We start from the raw sequence: 19,174 nt of genomic DNA on the forward strand, positions 1-19,174 counted from the left end.
CACATTAAAAAAAAATGAGTGATAAAAGTTTAGAGACAGTTGGGTATAAGATTCAGTGAATACTAGATTGCTTGGTACTTAAAGCTCTCCATGTTTTGGTCAGAAAGTATATCTCTAGTTTTTCTACCCATTCAGTTCAGTCACTCAGTCATGTCCGACTCTTTGTGACCCCATGAACTACAGCACGCCAGGCCTCCCTGTCCATCACCAACTTCTGGAGTCCACCCAAACCCATTCCCATTGAGTTGGTGATGCCATCCAACCATCTCATCCTCTGTCGTCCCCTTCTCCTCCCACCTTCAATCTTTCCCAGCATCAGGGTCTTTTCAAATAAGTCAGCTCTTTGCATCAGGTGGCCAAAGTACTGGAGTTTCAGCTTCAACATCAGTCCTTCCAATGAACACCCAGGACTGATTTCCTTTAGAATGGACTGGTTGGATCTCCTTGCAGTCCAAGGGACTCTCAAGAGTCTTTTCCAATACCACAGTTCAAAAGCATCAATTCTTTGGCACTCAGCTTTCTTCACAGTCCAACTCTCACATCCATACATGACCACTGGAAAAACCATAGCCTTGACTAGACAGACCTTTGTTGGCAAAGTAATGTCTCTGCTTTGTAATATGCTGTCTAGGCTAGTCATAATTTTCCTTCCAAGGAGTAAGCATCTTTTAATTTCATGGCTGCAGTCGCCATCTGCAGTGATTTTGGAGCTCAAAAAAGTAAAGTCTCTCACTGTTTCCCCATCTATTTGCCATACCCAGTACTACTGCCTTTAAAAACTTAGGGGTCTACAATATTGGTGTGAGGGCTTCCCTGGTGGCTCAGTGGTAAAGAATTGGCCTGCCAATGCAGGAGACACCAGTTGGGAAGATTCCCTGGAGAAGGAAATGGCAACCCATTCCAGTACTCTTTCCTGGAAGATCCCATGGACAGAGGAGCCTGGTGGGCTATAGTCCAGGGGGTCTCAAAAGGGTTGGACACGACTTAGTGACTAAACAACACAAGATTGGTGTATTTACTCTTTTTAGACAATCTGTACTTTTTCCTGTGTATTTACTGAAGTTATTTTCTCCTTTTAGTGTATCAGAATTATAACCCTGTTCAAGACTTTTCTTTTTTACTTCTTTCATGAATTTTTTTCTTAAGTTCTCAAATACAATATGGATTACTTTTTCTGACTTTTAACATCTGTCACTCATGTGACACTAACATTTTGAACAGAGTGTACTCTAAAAGTTTCTTCTTTGGAGATGAACTTTCCTAGAGAAGCAGTGCCTGCAATGACATTTGGATTCTTAAATTCATTGGCCATGTATTTAATGTTTGGGTTGTAACCACCTTGTCATAAGGGTCTAATAGAATATACCCTTATGTTTTGAGTCTGTCTTGAAATTCCAGAACTGTGTATCTCCCTAGCGTTTCATCTTTTCCCCTCCAGTGTAGTTGTAACATTGAGTTCCATAGAAGTGATGGCTTTTATGGCTTATATCAGAGACTACTGCCTGGTCTGCTAGGAGAAATTTTGGGGGGAATGGAATTAGAAAACAGACCAGCTAGTTTCTAGAAGAAGAAAGTTAGTATCAGTGGAATGATGACAGTCATCAGCTACAGATAAAGAAACTTCGGGATCCCTGACCAACCCCTGTGTTTCACTCCTGCAAAGGTACGCATACCTCTTGTGCTTTTTTTTTCCACCCCAAGTAGCTTCCATTTAACCTTTATCTTTTCAAGGATTGTAGGGAGTAGCAAGCACTGTAAGCAACTTCTGAACACCTAAAGCAGGAACTTTATGGTTTTCATAGTTTAGTAGCTTGTAGGAGGTTAACGAAAAGTTACCCTGAGAAATCTGAGAAACCTTTCTACGTCTTCTGTGAAGCCTTTTTATGCATGTTTATATAGACCACATGTATCTCAGTGTTCTAGCTCTTCTGACTCTTTATTCTCATATGCTTATATTAAAGCCTTTGAGAACAGGAACTGTGTTTAACTTACCTTTGGATTCACACGTCTTGGAATTTCTAGTGCAACTCAGTGTGTGTTTGTGTGTGTGTGCATAAATATAAAATCAGGATGGATTCAGAGCCAGGCTGAGTTGTATCTCAGCTTCCATTGTTTCCCCAACATGCTGTTTCACTGGCTTTGTTTTAGTAACCTGCCATAGCCTGGTGTATTCCAGACTGTTCTGTATCTTGTGTATTATATTGTGTCTCAAAGTGAGTCCTGGAAAAATCTTTCCTAGTAGTCTCTTTGACTGTATAGAGTCCATTCATGTGTATTATATGAAATAGACCAGACGTTTTGACTGCCTAATTTAAAAGTTCTGCTTTCTTCCAAAAGAGTATAATTACCTTTTGTTATTATTTTACCATGGCAGTGGCAGGTGCGTTCTACTTTTCACTCTTCTGTGCCTCATTTATTTGCATTCCTTTCAGAAAAGGAAAGGAAAGCAAAAAAAAAAAAAAAAAAAAAGAATCTCAAGACAATTTTTTTTTGCAATTCTGGGACTAGAACGGATGAAGGTAGAAGTTATAGTCTATAAATAATCTATTGAATAAACTTCCATGTTCCTTTTATATGAATTTCTGTGATTTAAATGCTTTCTCTGGTATTTATTGTGAAATGTTTCATTGTAAGAAAGATTGACATATAAAAATTCACTCTAATATAAGGAGTAAATTTAGAAATTACCTGATGGCTTAGCTATGAATTTTAACCTTGTTTCAGAGAAAAAATTTACCTTTAATTCACTCTGTGAAGCGTTTTAATCAATATTGCTATTTTATGTTTCAGCATCTGCTTCTACTTTTATCTGTATTTACTAATTTATTTCTGAAAGCCAAAGGTTTTACGAGAAATAAGAAATAAGGTTTGAGTTACCAAATAGAATGGTCATGGTATTGTGCTTTTAGAATATGGTGCTAAAATTGGATTAACTCCTAATGGACCTTTTAATCTCTGTTGCTTTACTTAAATTTTATTCTTATATTTACTTTGAAATATTTTGTAAAACACGGACAATAAGCCTGGTTAGTTAAATTCATTTCTTACAACTGATTTTACATATGAATTATTCACATTTTCTTACAGAATTACCATTTTCCCTAGAAGCATGTGATTTACAAGGATTGATCACATTCACAGATAAGAAATTTGGCCTCAAGATACATCATTCCTAAGAATATGACATTAGAATATTTAATTTTTCAAATTTCAGTTTATTTTTAGGCAACTTTAAGTGTCCTAAGTATTTAAACAATTCAGTGTTAAAAATTATTCTTGGAAGATTTTTTTTAGATATCAGTAGTGTTTTCTAGCAATATTTGTCATTGTAATTACTATGTCTCTTTGATAAGACTTAAAGTAAAAAGTGAAGTCGCTCAGTTGTGTCCGACTCTTTGCGACCCCATGGACTGTAGCCCACCAGGCTCCTCCATCCATGGAATTTTCCAGGAAAGAGTACTGGAGTGGGGTGCCATTTCCTTCTCCAGGGGATCTTCTCAACCCAGGGATTGAACCCAGGTCTCCCGCACTGCAGGCAGACGCTTTACTGTCTGAGCCACCAGGGAAGCCCTAGACTTAAATTATCTATTTAGAAATACAGAAGTATTAGGTGCATTCCAATGGCTTTTGGGGGGGGGGGGAGTCATTATATGCTGATTATACTAATCTTAAACAATATGAAGACTACGGGTATTACTGCCAGAGCCCATTGGAATGTTTTCTTCTCCCAAGTGATGAAACGCCTCCTCTCTTGGTAATGAGGGTGAATTCCGGATGCTTGTTGTCATAAATCTCCAGGGAAAGACCTCCTAGTGTCAGAAGTCTCCTAGTGGAGACCGTGGAGTCACAGGTGTGTACTGTGTTACAAAAAGGTTCAAAATGAGGTCACTAAAAAGGTACTGAGTATTATATTAATGTAATAACTAAGTATTAAGATAAAACCCCAATGTTAATAACCTGTTAACTATATTGAATGTTTGTCTAGCTTACCTCAGTCATCTAGTTGTTTAGCTCAGCTGTTAACTTAGAATTGCCGATTTCTTTTTTGTCTTTAATAAAGTAGGTCTAACTGGTGTTGCCTTTTGAAATGTAAACAAATGTGTTTTTACATTCAGTGAGTAGTTGAGACTTTGCGAACAAATATATATGTGGGGGAGATTTAAAGACAGAAAGAGTGACAGCTCTGTAGTCTGTTAAAGCTGGATTTGGCGCAGATAGGAGGGTAGGGGCTCTGGAGGAGAGGCGTCCTTTAGGATGGCCAGCCTCGGGGAAGAGCAGGACACGTGGTGATGCGGTGCTGCCAGTGCGGGGCTTGTCTTGTGCGAACCTTATTCACGCGAGCCTTGAAATTCACTGCAGGACTTTTTCTCTTGGGTGCCTTGTGTTCAAGGGTATGAAAACTGGGGAGCTCGTGAAATATTAAAATCCCAATATGTAGTGCTGGGAAAGCTGGACAGTTACGTATAAAACAATGAAATTAGACCATTTACTCACAAAAGTAAAGACCTAAAGGTAAGACGTGGCACCACAGAATTCCTGTTCACAGAAGAGAACATGGACCAAATACTCTTTGACACAAATTGTAGGAATATTTAGTTCATTCTGTCAAGGCAAAAGAAATAAAAGCAAAACCAAATAAATGGACCTTAATGAAACTTAAAAGCTTTTGCTCAACAAAGGAAATCATTAACAAATCCAAAAGACAGCCTATGGAATGGGAGACATTATGTGTAAATGATTCCACCCACAGAGGGTTAATGTCTAAAATATAGACCACTCACAAACTCACTATCAAAAATGCAAGCAGGCCAATCAGAAAATGGGCAGAAGAGCTAAATAGACTGTTTTTCCAATGAAGACACGGGCACATGAAAAGATCCTTGACTTCTCTAGTTATGAGCAAAATGCAAATCAAGACAGCAATGAGGTGGCATCTTACCCCAGTTAGAATGGCTGTTGTCAAAAAGTCTACAAATAACAAATGCTGGAGACGATGTGGAAAACAGGAACCCTTGTACATTGTTGGTTGGAATGTAAATTGGTGCTGCCATTATGGACAACAGTATGAAGGACCTTAAAAAACTTAAGAGTTACCATAGGATTCAGAAGTTCCACTCCTGAGCATATATCCTGAAAAAACAAAAACTCTAATTCAAAAAAAATACACGCACCTCAGTGTTCATAACAGCACTGTTTACAATAGCCAGGACATGCAAACAATTCAGGGGCCCATCAACAGATGATTGGCATAAGAAGTGGTTTATATACACAACAGGATATTAGTCATAAAAAGACAGAAATATTATCCTTTGCTGCAGTGTTGGTGAACACAGAATATTATGCTGAGTGAAACAACTCAGAGAAAGATAAATATCACTTGGTATCACTTACATGTGAAACCTAGAAAAAGTACACAAATGAACGTGAACACAAAACGGAAACTGACTCCCAAACAGACAGTGAGTTTACATTACCAGAGTTTGGGGGCCGAGTTAGGGGATGCATTAACAGATAAGCAGCAAGGCTTTCCTGTGTAGCACTAGGGATTATACCCAGCGTTTCTCTGTGTAATCTGCCTGCAACTAACACAGTGTTGTAAATCAACTATAGTTCAGTAAAAAATCCAATGCTAGGCTCATTTACCATACAGTTTAGGGGCATGTTTGCTCCCCTGTGTCAGAGAGGAATTTCGATATAAATATTTGATACTACAAAAATGAAAATAACTCTAATAATTAAAAGATAAGCAACCGATAGCAAAAATTATTCTACACTTTTATTTCTTACATTCTAGTCTTGTATCTGCTTGTAATGCAGTGATTTACTGATTTTTTTTTTGTAATATGCCACCAAAGCACTGATATATCATTAGAGTAATAATTATGCAATGCATGCTTATTATTAATAGTCCTGCTGCTGCTGCTAAGTCACTTCAGTCGTGTCCGACTCTGTGCAACCCCATAGACGGCAGCCCACCAGTCTCCCCCATGCCTGGGATTCTCCAGGCAAGAACACTGGAGTAAGCTCTTTATTATGATAAGCTGCGTTCATGAAGTTTATCCGTGGTTTATTTTTTTTTATCATTAAGAAATAGTTGTAAATTGAAACTTGGCATTATTTGCTAACACAATTTTGGGGACCACAAGATTTAAGGGAACAGAATACAAATAATCTTGACACATCCTAAAACTTTGAGAAATGTTGCTATGACAACCATCTTTTAAAACTGCCTAAGTTTACCCATGAAAATAAAGGATGAGTTACACTCTCAATGTAGATCTCTAATTTGGCACTTGGACAACAACTTATAATTCAACTAGAAATTAGGTTGAAATTCTGGGAGTGAGCAAGCTGGAATCAATCTTATTGCCATAGAGGAGATGTGTAAATTTTATGCAAGGTGTGCTTTAGGGAGAATTCTCGTATCTCTTAGCTCAGTTGCCTCAGTGATTCAGTTGTCAGAACTGCTTCATTGACCTTCCTGTTCTATAATTCAAATGAAAAACTTTTTGGAATTGATTATATTAAATATAATAGTTAAAGGTCTCAGTGAGACTTTCTGAAAATTTTTACCTCTAGGGTAGTTCCACAATGTGGCATGAATTGGCTCTTTGATAACATAACATTCATTTATCATATACTGTAGATAAATATTTAAGATTTTAAAAATTAACAGCACACTTTGGCCACCTTATGTGAAGAGTTGACTCATTGGAAAAGACTCTGATGCTGGGAGGGATTGGGGGCAGGAGGAGAAGGGGACGACAGAGGATGAGATGGCTGGATGGCATCACTGACTCGATGGACGTGAGTCTGAGTGAACTCCGGGAGCTGGTGATGGACAGGGAGTTGGCGTGCTGCGATTCATGGGGTCGCAGAGAGTCAGACATGACTGAGCAACTGAACTGAACTGATTCATGTTATAGATAGTATGTTCTTCATTTGACTCTTTTTAATTACATGATATGATATATGTATTATTTAGAGTCAGAAAAGTATTATACTACTGAGTTTTATTTTAATGTAATGTTCTTTACCACACTGAAGAGACTAGTGAAATCAAAACAGAATATGTTGGAACAGTAGGCCAAAAGACAGAAGACTGAAGTTCTTACCTCTCAAACTTAGTACCTGTGTGATCACAGTCAGAATTGTATCTTCTCAAGGCTTCGGTTTTCAATGTGAGGTGGAGATGATACATTCAATCTAATGGAGGTTCTTCTGAGATTCAGCAAGCAAGCATGTCTGGGAACATGTTAAAAATGTGTCCCTAGCTTTGCTTTATAAAAGTTTGGTTTTCAGACAACTGGTAATACTTACTTGCCTTTGCTTGTACTGTGTGTGACTGCGTGCTCAGTTGCTCAGTCATGTGCGACTCTGTGACCCCGTGGACTGTAGCTCGCCAGGCTCCTCTGTCCATGGGGCTCTCCAGGCAGAAACACTGGAGTGAGTTGCTATTTTCTCCTCCAGGGGAATCTTCCTGACCCAGGGATCCTGTGTCTCTGGTTGGTAGGTGGGTTCTTCACCACTGGTGCCACCTGGGAAGCCCCCTTGCCTGTACTGTGGGCTGGCTTTAAATCTGCTCTTAGGCAGTTTTAAAGAATATTCTGATCAGTTGACAAAACCCAGAAATTCTTTTTTGGGGGCAGGGGTGTGCCCCAAGGCTTGTGGGATCTTAGTTTTTGACAGGGGGTCAAAGCTGGGACCTTGACAGTGAAATCAACAAGTCCTACCCACTAGATCACCAAGGAATTCCCCAGAAATTCATAGTTTAGAAAATGTACTCAGGTCTTAGAGTTTCCTTCCATTCCCTCCTTTCAAAATGAGTTGTCTGATTTAGACCAAATAATTTGATGTTTCAAAAAAAATTTTTTTTCATTTTCACGGGTAACTGATAAATGGAAAAAGTAGAAGTTTCTTTCATCATAGTAATGAAATGTTAATACTTATGAATTAAAGCATAAAACCCTAATGTCAAGAATATTTGAACAGTCTAAATCAAGTATTTTATAGCTTTTGCATCAGGGAAATTTAATCGTTAGTTTTGAATGAAGGTTTGTAGATATAATGGTGATAAATCACTAGCAAGCAGATGAAACAAAACTGTTAACTCTATTCATTACAATTTTGATTCATAGTTTTATGTCTTTTATTTCTATTGACTTATACTTTAGTGCAGCTTTCATTTTCATTCAGTATTAGTAAATCTGCGAAACCAGGGAAGACACTGCTACTCATGTTTCTTGCAGGCAGTCTGCATCCATTCCTCTTGATTATTCTCCACATTCAAGAAGGTTGCACAAGTCTACTTGCACCTCTATAGAGAGCAGAGCAAAGATAAAGATAATCTCCATGTGTGCTCAGTTGCATCTGGCTCGTTATGATCCCGTAGACTATAGCCCACCAGGCTCCTCTGTCCATGGCTTTTTCCAGAAAGAAGACTGGAGTGGGTGCCATGCCTTTCTCCAGGAAATCGTCCCAGCCCAGGGATCGAACCCACATCCCCGCATTGCAGGCGGATTCTTTGCCTCTCAGCCACCAGGGAAGCCCTGTAATCTCTGTAGAACATACCAGGCCTGGGACAGTTGTTGAGGAGTGAGCTGCAGCTGTTTCTGGCAGTCCTTCTGAGTGTGGCTTTTCTTTCCTGTGTGCTAAAGGGAGAAGAAGAGAGGTCAGTAAAGATGAAGGGCAAGTCAGGGATCCAGTCTCCTTCAGCAGCGCTCCATTCTCCAGACTCCATGTGACTCAGTGTCTCTGTTCCCTGCCTTACCTTGGAATTATCTTCTGAGGAGTTTCTGCCTATTGACTTTCTGTTTTCCCCAAGGATAAAGTTATAGGAAACCTCCTTTGTTACCATATTCATCACACCTGGGTCAGAGGCGTAGTGTTTGGTGAAGCGTTAGTGTCATCGTGTGTCTCAAGTTGCTTGCCTTTCTCAACCATTCAGCAGCCTCGGTAGGAGTATTTCATTTATTTTGTAAGGGAGGAGCTGGATCGTTCCCCTCTTCAGGGATGTGTCAAGTGCTGCTGCCTTTTTCCAGTTTGACAGATTGGAGTTTGCCCCTCTGTCCATATTTCTGCTCAATTGCAGCTATCAAATTGTCACTGGATTCCCTTTGGGTATTTTGTCCCTTCCTCTTACAGACAGACTCACAAATCTAAATTCTGAGGCTCTAGGTTCCTTCCTTCTGATCTTCGTTTTTAGCTAAAACAGATTAAGAGCAATCTTACTCTTAACGGACTCCTCCTCAATTGCAGTGATTTGCTTATCCAGTTAGTCTTCTCCCCAACTAACGTGCTTTTCTGCCCATCAGAAGAAAGGTGATTTTCGTGACTTCAAACCAGGAGTGACCCTCTAGATAACAGCCATTCTGGCGATAATCAGCGTTCCAGATCCCCTTTCTGCTGTTACAGCCCTAGAGACAACAGTAGCACCCCTCATCTTTAACCCCAGGCAACACCATGAAAGCGCAAGTGAAGTCACTCAGTCATGTCCAACTCTCTGTGACCGCATGGCCTGTACCTGCCAGGCTCTTCCATCCATGGGGTTTTCCAGGCAAAATCACTGGAGTGGGTGCCGTTTCCTTCTCTTTACCGTCTGAGCCGCCAGAGCCATTATTTACATTTTAGACTTAGGGACCCTTTCCCAGACAGAGGCTCTTCAAGGCATTTCTTTTTTCTGATGTATAGTAAATTTACAATGTTGTATTGGTTTCTGGTGTATAATAATTTATATTTGCTAATTCCATACTCCTAATTAATTTATCCCTCCCTACCTATTTGCCTCTTTGGTAACCATAAGTTTGTTGTCTATATCTGTGAATCTGTTTCTGTTTTGTAAGTGAATTCATTTGCATCATTTTTTAAGATTCCACATATAGGTGATATCATACGATATTTGTCTTTCTCTGACTTACTTCACTTCATATGATAATTTCTAGGCTTATCTGTGTTGCAGCAAATGGCTTTATTTCATTTTTTTTAATGGCTGAGTGATAACCCATTCAGCGTGAGTGTGTGTTTCTGTGTGAATGTGTGTCTGTGTGTGTGTGAGAGTGAGTGTGTGTGTACACACACCACATCACCTCTATCCATTCACCTGCCCATGGCGTGTGGGTTGTCTCTGTGTCTTGGCTATTGTAAACGGAAGGCGCTTCATTCTGATGATATGAAGTGGCATCTTATTGTGGTTTGTTTTTGTATGTTACTGACTGATGATGTTAAACATCTTTCGATGTGCTTATTGTCTATTTGTCCATCCTCTTTTGTTAAGTATTCTACCTGATTTCTTAAAATTGGGTTGTTTGTCATCTTGTTTTTGAGGTGTGCGTTCTCTGTGTTACATAGAAATGATTTGTCATTTATATATGTTTCAAAAATGTTCTTCCAGATAGTAGTTGGACTTTTCATTTTTTTTAACGAGATTTTGGGGAAACACATGTTTTTAATTTGATGAATTCCAGGTTTGTGTGTGTGTGTGTGTGTGTGTGTGTGCTTTTTGTCTCCTAAGAAATCTTTGCTTACACACTTGGTCATGAAGATATTCTCCTGTGTTTTCTTCCAGGACCTTTATAGTTCTGGTTTTATACTTGGGTTGAAAGACTTGTCATGGAGGCAGAAAACTTTCCTCTATCCTTCTAGATTCTCTGACTAGTCTAACATTTAAATTGATACAAGACAGATTAACAGGAGAAAAAAATCAAATCTAATTTTGTACATGTACATAGACATGAGAAGTTTAGAGTTAGGAATCTAAAAGATATATATGCCATCCTGAGCTAAGGGATGTATAGGAGCCGGAGGCTTCAGAGAGAAGGAGGGTAATTCTCAGAAGAGAAGAGCAGGTGTTTAGTAATTGGATGTTTGCCCTGTCATTCAGATAGGTCATGAAAAGTTATTTCTGGTAATGACTGTTACTGTGGGCAGATCACCATATTTCAATTCTTAAGAGGGAGGTAAAAATTTCCCTTGAGTCTGCAGGGTCTCCATTGCCTTTAGTCCAGAGTAATCCAAATGCCAACGTAGCACGTCTAACCCCTGCAGATCATACATGTAAAGTGTTCTTTCAAAACAATCGTTGTCCCTTTTGTTGACCTATCAGAGGGTGTGGCTGGGTACAGAGTGTTTCAGAAGGTAAACTACTTCAAAATGGCTGTCCAGGACATTTTAAAGCCATGGTTGGGGTGAGTTTTTACTTCAAGATGTTTGACTACGTGTTGCAGTTGGTCCAACAGATCACAGTTATATTTCAGTCTATGTAATGGGAGAATACTATGCTTTAATGCAAATTCTTTTACATAAAGAATAAAACATATCACTCCAGGATTTTTCTTTCTTATCCCTCATTTTCCCTCCCCTCCTTTCTCCGGTCTGTCTCCTACCTCGTTTCTTCCTTCTTTAATTTATATGTCTTTCTGGCATTACAGCATTGTGTACTCTCATAGCTGAGACTTTTTAGATGATAAAATATTCCCTAAGTAGTGATTAGTTCCTGAGGTCAGATAATGGAGTGTTCTTTTATAATGCACGTTTGCATCATTGGTCGTGTGTGCCTTGATGATACTGCAGTTGATGTTTGTTGCTTTATTATGCTATAGGAAATTACTTGGGAAAGATGTGGGTCTATATTCACTCTAATAGGCAGCCATAACTCATGACCAGCTGTGGAAAAATTAGATCTTAGGAATGTGGTTTGGGTAGAAAAATTATTCTGTATGATGAAGTGAGGATTGGAAATTTAGCATTGCAAAATGAAATTTCCTCATGCACTGATGACACAACATTCTGAAATGACAAATAACTGCGTAGCCTAAGCTTTATGGTGGGAGGAAAGCGTATGCTGTGTTCTAGTTATAGGGATACCATCGTTTTGAAGTCTGAGAACTCTGATAAAAGTTTGCTGTAATGTAGATCTTAAAGTTCTGTTGTGCAGTAACATTTATTAAATCTGTTTTATAACCTCTTGAGGTTACAACTTCTTCGTGTGCTGTTGATTGAATGGTATGAATGAAATATCCCTTAGGTCTATTTGCCACGGCCTCAAATGCATCTTAGAGCAATTGCATTTCTCACCTAAGCTAAAAAACCATTCTTTCTTTTTGCCATAGGATAAGAAGTGGATTCTCAATCACGAAGATGTCACATTAGGAGAATTACTGGGCAAGGTATGTAATCCACTGAGCTGAATGACCAGAAGTCTTGATAGTGATTGTGAACTCTGTGATTCTTTGTTTCTTCCAAGCCTTTCTAATATTCCTGCACACAGCAGGGTACATTCACACGTGAACCTAGAAGAGCACAGTGCCGTATCTGTTACAAACTATGGAGTTCATGGAAAAAGAAGTGTGAAAATCTTTGAAAAGTTTAAGGATTACCTTGACTTTTTTAAAAATAATGTAAATTTTCCTCTGAAAGGATTAAAAGCCACAATAATTTTTATTACATTGTAGTAAAACCAAAACTAGTGAGCTGAGATTTGGAAAGGAGCTGTGAGGTAAGAAGAATGTATACACCAATAGTCTTATTCCATGTGTGTCTGATTACACATGGTAGTCAGAAAACATGCAGGCCTGCTCTTAGGGATCTCAGAACGTGTATAGAATCACAGCCTGTGGCAACACGGGCCGTGTTATTTCAATCTGCAAGCGATGTGGGCAGGACACATGTCTCAATGCACCCATTCTGTAGCTGGCTCTGCTCGTGGCCACAGGAAGTACCTATATATGGTAAAGTCACTGTCCTTCAAACTGGTTGGAAATTTCCAACTCATAGGCAATATGAAAGTATATTATATCTAATAATAATGGCACAGATTTAATAATCAAATGGGTTATTTGGACATTGATTGTTGATTTATAATTGAGTTCCAATAGATAAGCATTAACGTCTTTATCGATGGCTTAGTTAGTGAAGTTTGAATTGAGTTGGGGTTCATAATACAATGGAAAAAATAGTGTAAAATCCAGGTAGGGAAAACTGTTACTCGTATACTTGTGAGTGATCAGTACTAGAATTTAAGGCTCAGCATTTCAAGTAAAGAAATAAATAATTATCCATTACTTTTCTTGATTCAAATGTAAACTTGATGAATTGACAGATTTCCCCTATTTTTTAGCCTCGCTATGTGTTAAGAAAGTGAATCCCTGTTGAAACAATCTATTTTGCAGAATCCTTATTATTTTAAAAATATTTTTCCAAATAGAAGCATTAAATTGCTATTAGAAAACAGTTTCTATTGATTGCTAATACTTATTTAGTAAGTAAATTCTAAAGAATTTCAAGCTACAGTAGCTATTATGTTAATTTCCTCTATTGTAGCCATAATTCTTAAGGAAATATTATACTTTTTCATTACTTTAAGTAACTCAGTATCAGTGATTGGGCTACAAATTATTACAAAGAAAATAAAGTAATTTCCATGAAAATACAATTAAATATAAAGTTATAAGACTGTTAAACCAGTTACTGAAAAAGTGTGTTGAGAAGGGCAGATTTTTCAGTACTAAGGGAAAAAAATGTTTTCAGTTAAAGAGAGAGATTTCAGTTATTTTTATGTTTAGTTTAATATGTGATACACGATACTTCACATATTAGGAATTTCATCCATTAGGTCCTTACTTGGTAAGGTTATTTGAAAGAATAATTATTTTCAATGACAAGGCAGTAGCATATACCAGTTTTAATAAATTTAATCATTTTAATAAAACAAACACTTCAACTTTAGAGACATGTATGGCTTAATTTCAGGCTTCCTGGTAGCTCAGACGGCAAAGAATCTGCCAGCACTGCTGGAGACCTGGGTTTGATTCCTGGTTTGGGAAGATCCTCTGAAGGAGGATAGGGCAACCCACTTCAGTATTGCCTGGAGAATCCCCATGGACAGAGGAGCCTGTTGGGCTGCAGTTTGTCGGGTTGCAAAGAGTTGGACACGACTGAGCGACTGAGCACATAGCTTAGTTTCAGCAAATATTTCTGAGTTGAAAATTGTCATTTAATATTTTCATTACCTGTTCTAAGTGTTTATCATATACTGCTTGAAAATGCATGAGAAAAAAAGAGGATTAACCTATACTTACATACTTTGGGATTTAGTAGTAACATAAAGTTGATGTGGTAACTGTAACTTTTACTGAGCACCGTATTTCTTCATACTGTGCTTGATAGCTGGTAATCAAAAATATTAATTCCTCAAATATTTATTGAATGCCTACTGTATGCCAGGCACTCCCCAAGGAACTCGGAATACATCCATGACCAAAGTAGACAAATGTCCTCGCCCTTGTAAAGCTCATATTCTGTCTAGCAGGGAAAGACAGACAAACAATAAACAATAAATAGGTAAACTTCATAATGTTAAAGGTGCTACTCCTGTGAAAACATGAGGAATTTAGAGTGCTGTTGGTTGGAGTTGCGATTTTTAATAGGGGAATCCAGGTAAGCCTTATCAAAATTGTTACTTTCCGATAAAAACCTGGCAAGAAGGGATTTAGCCACGTGGTCAAATGAGGAAAAGGATTTTAGGCAGAGGGAGTATCAATGCAAATTACATTTGATGAGCTGGAGAGGCAGTTTGTTGTAGCTGAGTAGGCAAGAAGGAACAGACTCAGACAACAAGTGGCTGAGGTGGTACAGATCATGTCGAGCCATGCTGGTCAATGTAGTTACTTTGGCTTTGAATATGTGTGAAACAGTAAGCTGGGGGATGACTTTGCTTGGAGGAGTGAGATGATCATACCCTCTACAGAGTTCACTCGGGCTCCCGTGTTGAGAATACGCTGGGAAGGTTCGGAAGCTCTTGTCTTTACCTAACTAATGATGATGGTTGCTGGTCAGATCACAGAAGTGGCAGTGGAGATGGGGGAATGTGGTGGGTTCTGCATTTGTTTTTATGGTTGACCCAACTGGGGCATGAGACATGGAGGACATCGGCTTAGGTATAGCAGGTTTTGGGGACTGAGATTAGGGGTTTTGCATGTAAATATTAAGGTTTGTCTGCTAGACTTCCCAGTGGAGATGCTGAGAAAACAGTTGGGTATTAAGTCTGAAGTTTAGAAAAGAGGCGTGGATCAAACTACAGATTCGGTAGTTGTCGCTTACTTGGTGGTTTCCTTCGATGAGTTCAACAATGGAGTGAGTCTAGGTAAGAGGAGAGAGAGCTTGAGCTCCGATCACTTCAAAATCAAGAGGCTGCAGAGAAGAGAAGCAAGAAGATTGAGGCTGAGAAAGAGAAATCTCCAGAAAGGCAGAAAACTGGGAGACAGGATGCCTTAGATGTCAAGAGAAAAAAGTACTTGAAGGAGGAGTGATCGGTGGTGGCATCCACTGATGAGAGGTCAAATGAGACGATGATGGAGAATCACTGAATTTAGCAATGGAGAGACTCCTGGTGACTTGACTGAGCACTTTCTTTAGCATGTTTTATGTGAAAACCAAGCTGGAATATATATTAGGGAGAATGGGAGGAGAGGAAATAGGAATGGCAAGGATGCAACTCTGAAGCTTTGCTGTGAAAGGAAGCACAGACGGTGGCAGTTTCAGAAGAAATGATTTGTGTGCTGTTGGTTAACCTGAGAAAAGCAGCATGCTGGTTTGAAGCTGGGAATGATGTCGTGAAAAATCATGATTTTTAAAGGAGATTAGAATTGCTGAAATAATATCATTGAGTAGACAAGAGGGAATGGAATTTAGTTTACAATGGAGGATTGACTTTAATAGAAGCACAGTTCATCTTGTAACAGCAAGGAAGATTGGTAGGAGGGTCAGTGTGGACCTGAGAGTCAGAAATTGCTTGAATTTTCTCAGTAAATCAGGAAGCAAGATTATTAGCTGAGAATGAGGTTGTAGGGGAGGTACGGGATCTTTAAGAAGGGAGTTGAAGGGTGAGGAAAAGTTAGTTAGAATGAGAGTGTTCATGTTCTAGGGAATTGTATAATAATTACTGAACAGTATTAAGGACCCCCTAGAGGTGTGTGTTCTTAAAGTGAAACTAGTCAACACTGGTGTGGACTTTCTCCATCCACACTGAACTGTATCAGCCCAGAGTAGGCCATGCCGCATTTGGTCTGGGTTGCAGATTTGACAAGGGGGTTCTGTAAATTAAGAGGAATAAAGAAGCTGGGCGTGTACGGTAGACAGTAATTACGAGCCATGGAGTTTAAGCTGAATAAGGAAGAAACCAAGGCTGTTAAGGGGGTTATGGACAATAAAAAGTAATAGGATCTAAAGATTTGGAGGTTCATATCATGAGAAACACTGGGCTGGAGGAAGCACAAGCTGGAATCAAGATTGCTGGGAGAAATATCAATAACCTCAGATACGCAGATGACACCACCCTTCTGGCAGAAAGTGAAGAAGAACTAAAGAGCCTCTTGATGAAAGTGAAAGAGGAGAGTAAAAAAGTTGGCTTAAAGCTCAACATTCAGAAAATTAACATCATGGCATCTAGTCCCATCACTTCATGGGAAATAGATGGGGAAACAGTGGCTGACTTTATTTTTCTGGGCTCCAAAATCACTGCAGATGGTGACTGCAGCCATGAAATTAAAAGACACTTACCCATTCTAAAGAAGATCAGTCCTGGGATTTCTTTGGAAAGAATTATGCTAAAGCTGAAACTCCAGTACTTTGGCCACCTCATGTGAAGAGTTGACTCATTGGAAAAGACTCTGATGCTGGGAGGGATTGGGGGCAGGAGGAGAAAGGGACGACAGAGGATGAGATGGCTGGATGGCATCACTGACTCGATGGACGTGAATCTGAGTGAACTCCGGGAGTTGGTGATGGACAGGGAGGCCTGGTGATGAATCACAGCCCCGTGCTGCGATTCACGGGGTCGCAAAGAGTCGGACACGACTGAGCGACTGAACTGAACTGAACTCCTTGAAAGGAAAGTTATGACCAACCTAGACAGTATATTAAAAAGCAAAGACATTACTTTGTCAACAAAGGTCCGTCTAATCAAGGCTATGGTTTTTCCAGTGGTCATGTATGGATGTGAGAGTTGGACTCTGAAGAAAGCTGGGCGCCGAAGAATTGATGCTTTTGAACTGTGGTGTTGGAGAAGACTCTTGAGAGTCTCTTGGACATCAAGGAGATCCAACCAGTCCATCCTAAAGGAAATCAGTCCTGAATATTCACTGGAAGGACTGATGTTAAAGCTCAAACTCCAATACTTTGGCCACCTGATGCGAAGAGCTGACTCACTTGAAAAGACCCTCATGCTGGGAAAGATTGAGGGTGGGAGGAGAAGGGGACGACAGAGGATGAGATGGTTGGATGGCATCATCGACTCAATGGACATGAGTTTGGATAAACTCCAGGAGTTGGTGATGGACAGGAAGGCCTGGCATGCTGTGGTTCATGGGGTCACAAAGAGTCAGACACGACTGAGTGACTGAACTGAACTGAACTTATAGGGTCAAGGAATTTTCAGTCTGGGTACTAGAGGAAGTAAGCTAGAAAAATGAAAGCCAGCCAGAAGATGAGATAAATGAAATAGATGTTATTGAGGAGTGGCATTATTGGTGATGGCAGAGTTTAAGATCTGAACCTAGAAAATAGCTTGGAATGCAGATCATTGGAGGAGAGATGGTCACAAAACAGTTTGAAGTGTTTGAAGGATCCTTAATTGTCTCTTGAAATTTCCAAGTATTAAGACAGGAGTAACACCTGGTGCAGTGATTCAGGAGCTCAAATAGTCAACAAATGAGGGAAAATATTTTCAAATGCAGTAGCTGCTAGCCAGGGTATTGGATATGTAATCAAATGATAAAGTTTCAAAGCTAGGGGTTTTTAGGAAGGCAGTAGAGAGAACGTTTTAAAAGCAGTGACAGACAGCTAATGGAATCCTTTATTCTGTCTCCAGGGCACTGGGAGAAGGCCTGGTGTATGTGTATAGGGGACTGAAAGGAAATCACAATTTTAGAAGCCAAAAGAAACTCACCCACCATTTGAGTGTTCTCAAGTGAGAGTGAGGTTTCTATTAGAGCAAGAAGGTGAAGAGCATGACCAAAGAATAGATTAAGATAAAATTTTAATGATGGACCGGAAGTTCCCAAAGACACAGTGGAGGCTGGGGATAGAAGAGAAATAGTTGGAGACAGCAGGAGTCCGCCCGGCCTGATCAGAACCAAAGAGGGAGGATGTATCGCCAGGACCTTCTGTGGGGACAGACATAAACAAGACAAGAGACACCATTAAGCTTAGCCTCATGGACATGAAGCCAGCAGTGGAGATGAAGCTGTGCCTGCTAGGTGGTAGGGAGCAGTGGGTGGCCTGTCCTTTTTCCTGACCTGTTTGGATGAAGAAGAGGTGGTCTGTGAAGCAGAGTCTTTTTCTCCGTGTTTCAGATTCCTCCCTTGATCACTGTTAATAGAGTTGACGTCTTCTGAGTGAAGACTGTTAAATGAATATTTAAAGTTTTAAAATGCTTCCTATGAGCCAGAACCTATAGGTCCATATAGGGCAGAGACCAGTAAAAATGAACCAAGGGGCCAATGGGATGACAAGCGTTCAGGAAAGACAGAAGTAATCTGGGGAAGATCAGGAATCTCTTCATACAGGAGGGGCAGAAGAAATGCACTTCCAGAGTAGTCAGCTTGTTCTTTGATTGGAAGTAGAGGGGAAGTATGTAGAAGGCAGAGCACATATTTTGAAAACCCTGTCTGAATTTAGGATACATGTAGCAGTCAGAAGCTACAAGAGGGAGCTAGACAGAGGCTGAGAGAGTAATGGCTGTGGAAGGCTAGATGTTGAAGAACGCAGGAGTGTTTCTTGCAGCAGTTAATCTGGCAATGCTGTGGTGTGTGGGTTGAAGGCCTGAAGAACTGATGGTGAGATCAGCTGAGGTGAGAAAAATGAGAGCAGCTGTCTGAGATGTGAAGAGGAAGACAGCAGTTTCTAGAGGGGGATCTGAACGCTTGCAGAGAGAACAATGGTCCTGCTAATTTAGTCAGCAAGTGTCTTCCAATGAGTTAAATGTTAATGAATTTTAAGTGCTTCAGAATCATTCAGGTAAATAACGGTCTAGCAGTAATCATGTATACTAACACCTTTACTGGGTCTATTTCTGATATAATAAATGATGTGATGATTGTGGGAAGGAAAAAAACCCTTGAATAACACGGAAGGATATAAAGCTCAACTTTTTCTGTTTCTAGCTAATGATGAATGTGTA

General features: G+C 39.6%; 1 protein-coding gene across 16 annotated transcripts in view; it reads left to right on the forward strand.

Annotated features, from left to right (window-relative positions):
• The window catches only part of FER (FER tyrosine kinase), a 464,961-nt gene that overhangs the window by 299,498 nt on the left and 146,289 nt on the right, over positions 1-19,174 (forward strand). For 15 of the 16 annotated variants that reach the window (XM_055565828.1, XM_055565860.1, XM_055565856.1 and 12 more), the window contains one exon: positions 12,108-12,164. In XM_055565828.1, the coding sequence (XP_055421803.1) occupies positions 12,108-12,164 (57 nt within the window). Of the gene's footprint in view, positions 1-12,107; positions 12,166-19,174 lie in introns of those variants that run through there. The other variant, XR_008709039.1, reaches the window with a different exon arrangement.

Source organism: Bubalus kerabau, chromosome 1, assembly GCF_029407905.1.
Source record: "Bubalus kerabau isolate K-KA32 ecotype Philippines breed swamp buffalo chromosome 1, PCC_UOA_SB_1v2, whole genome shotgun sequence".
Taxonomy (NCBI): domain Eukaryota; kingdom Metazoa; phylum Chordata; class Mammalia; order Artiodactyla; family Bovidae; genus Bubalus; species Bubalus kerabau.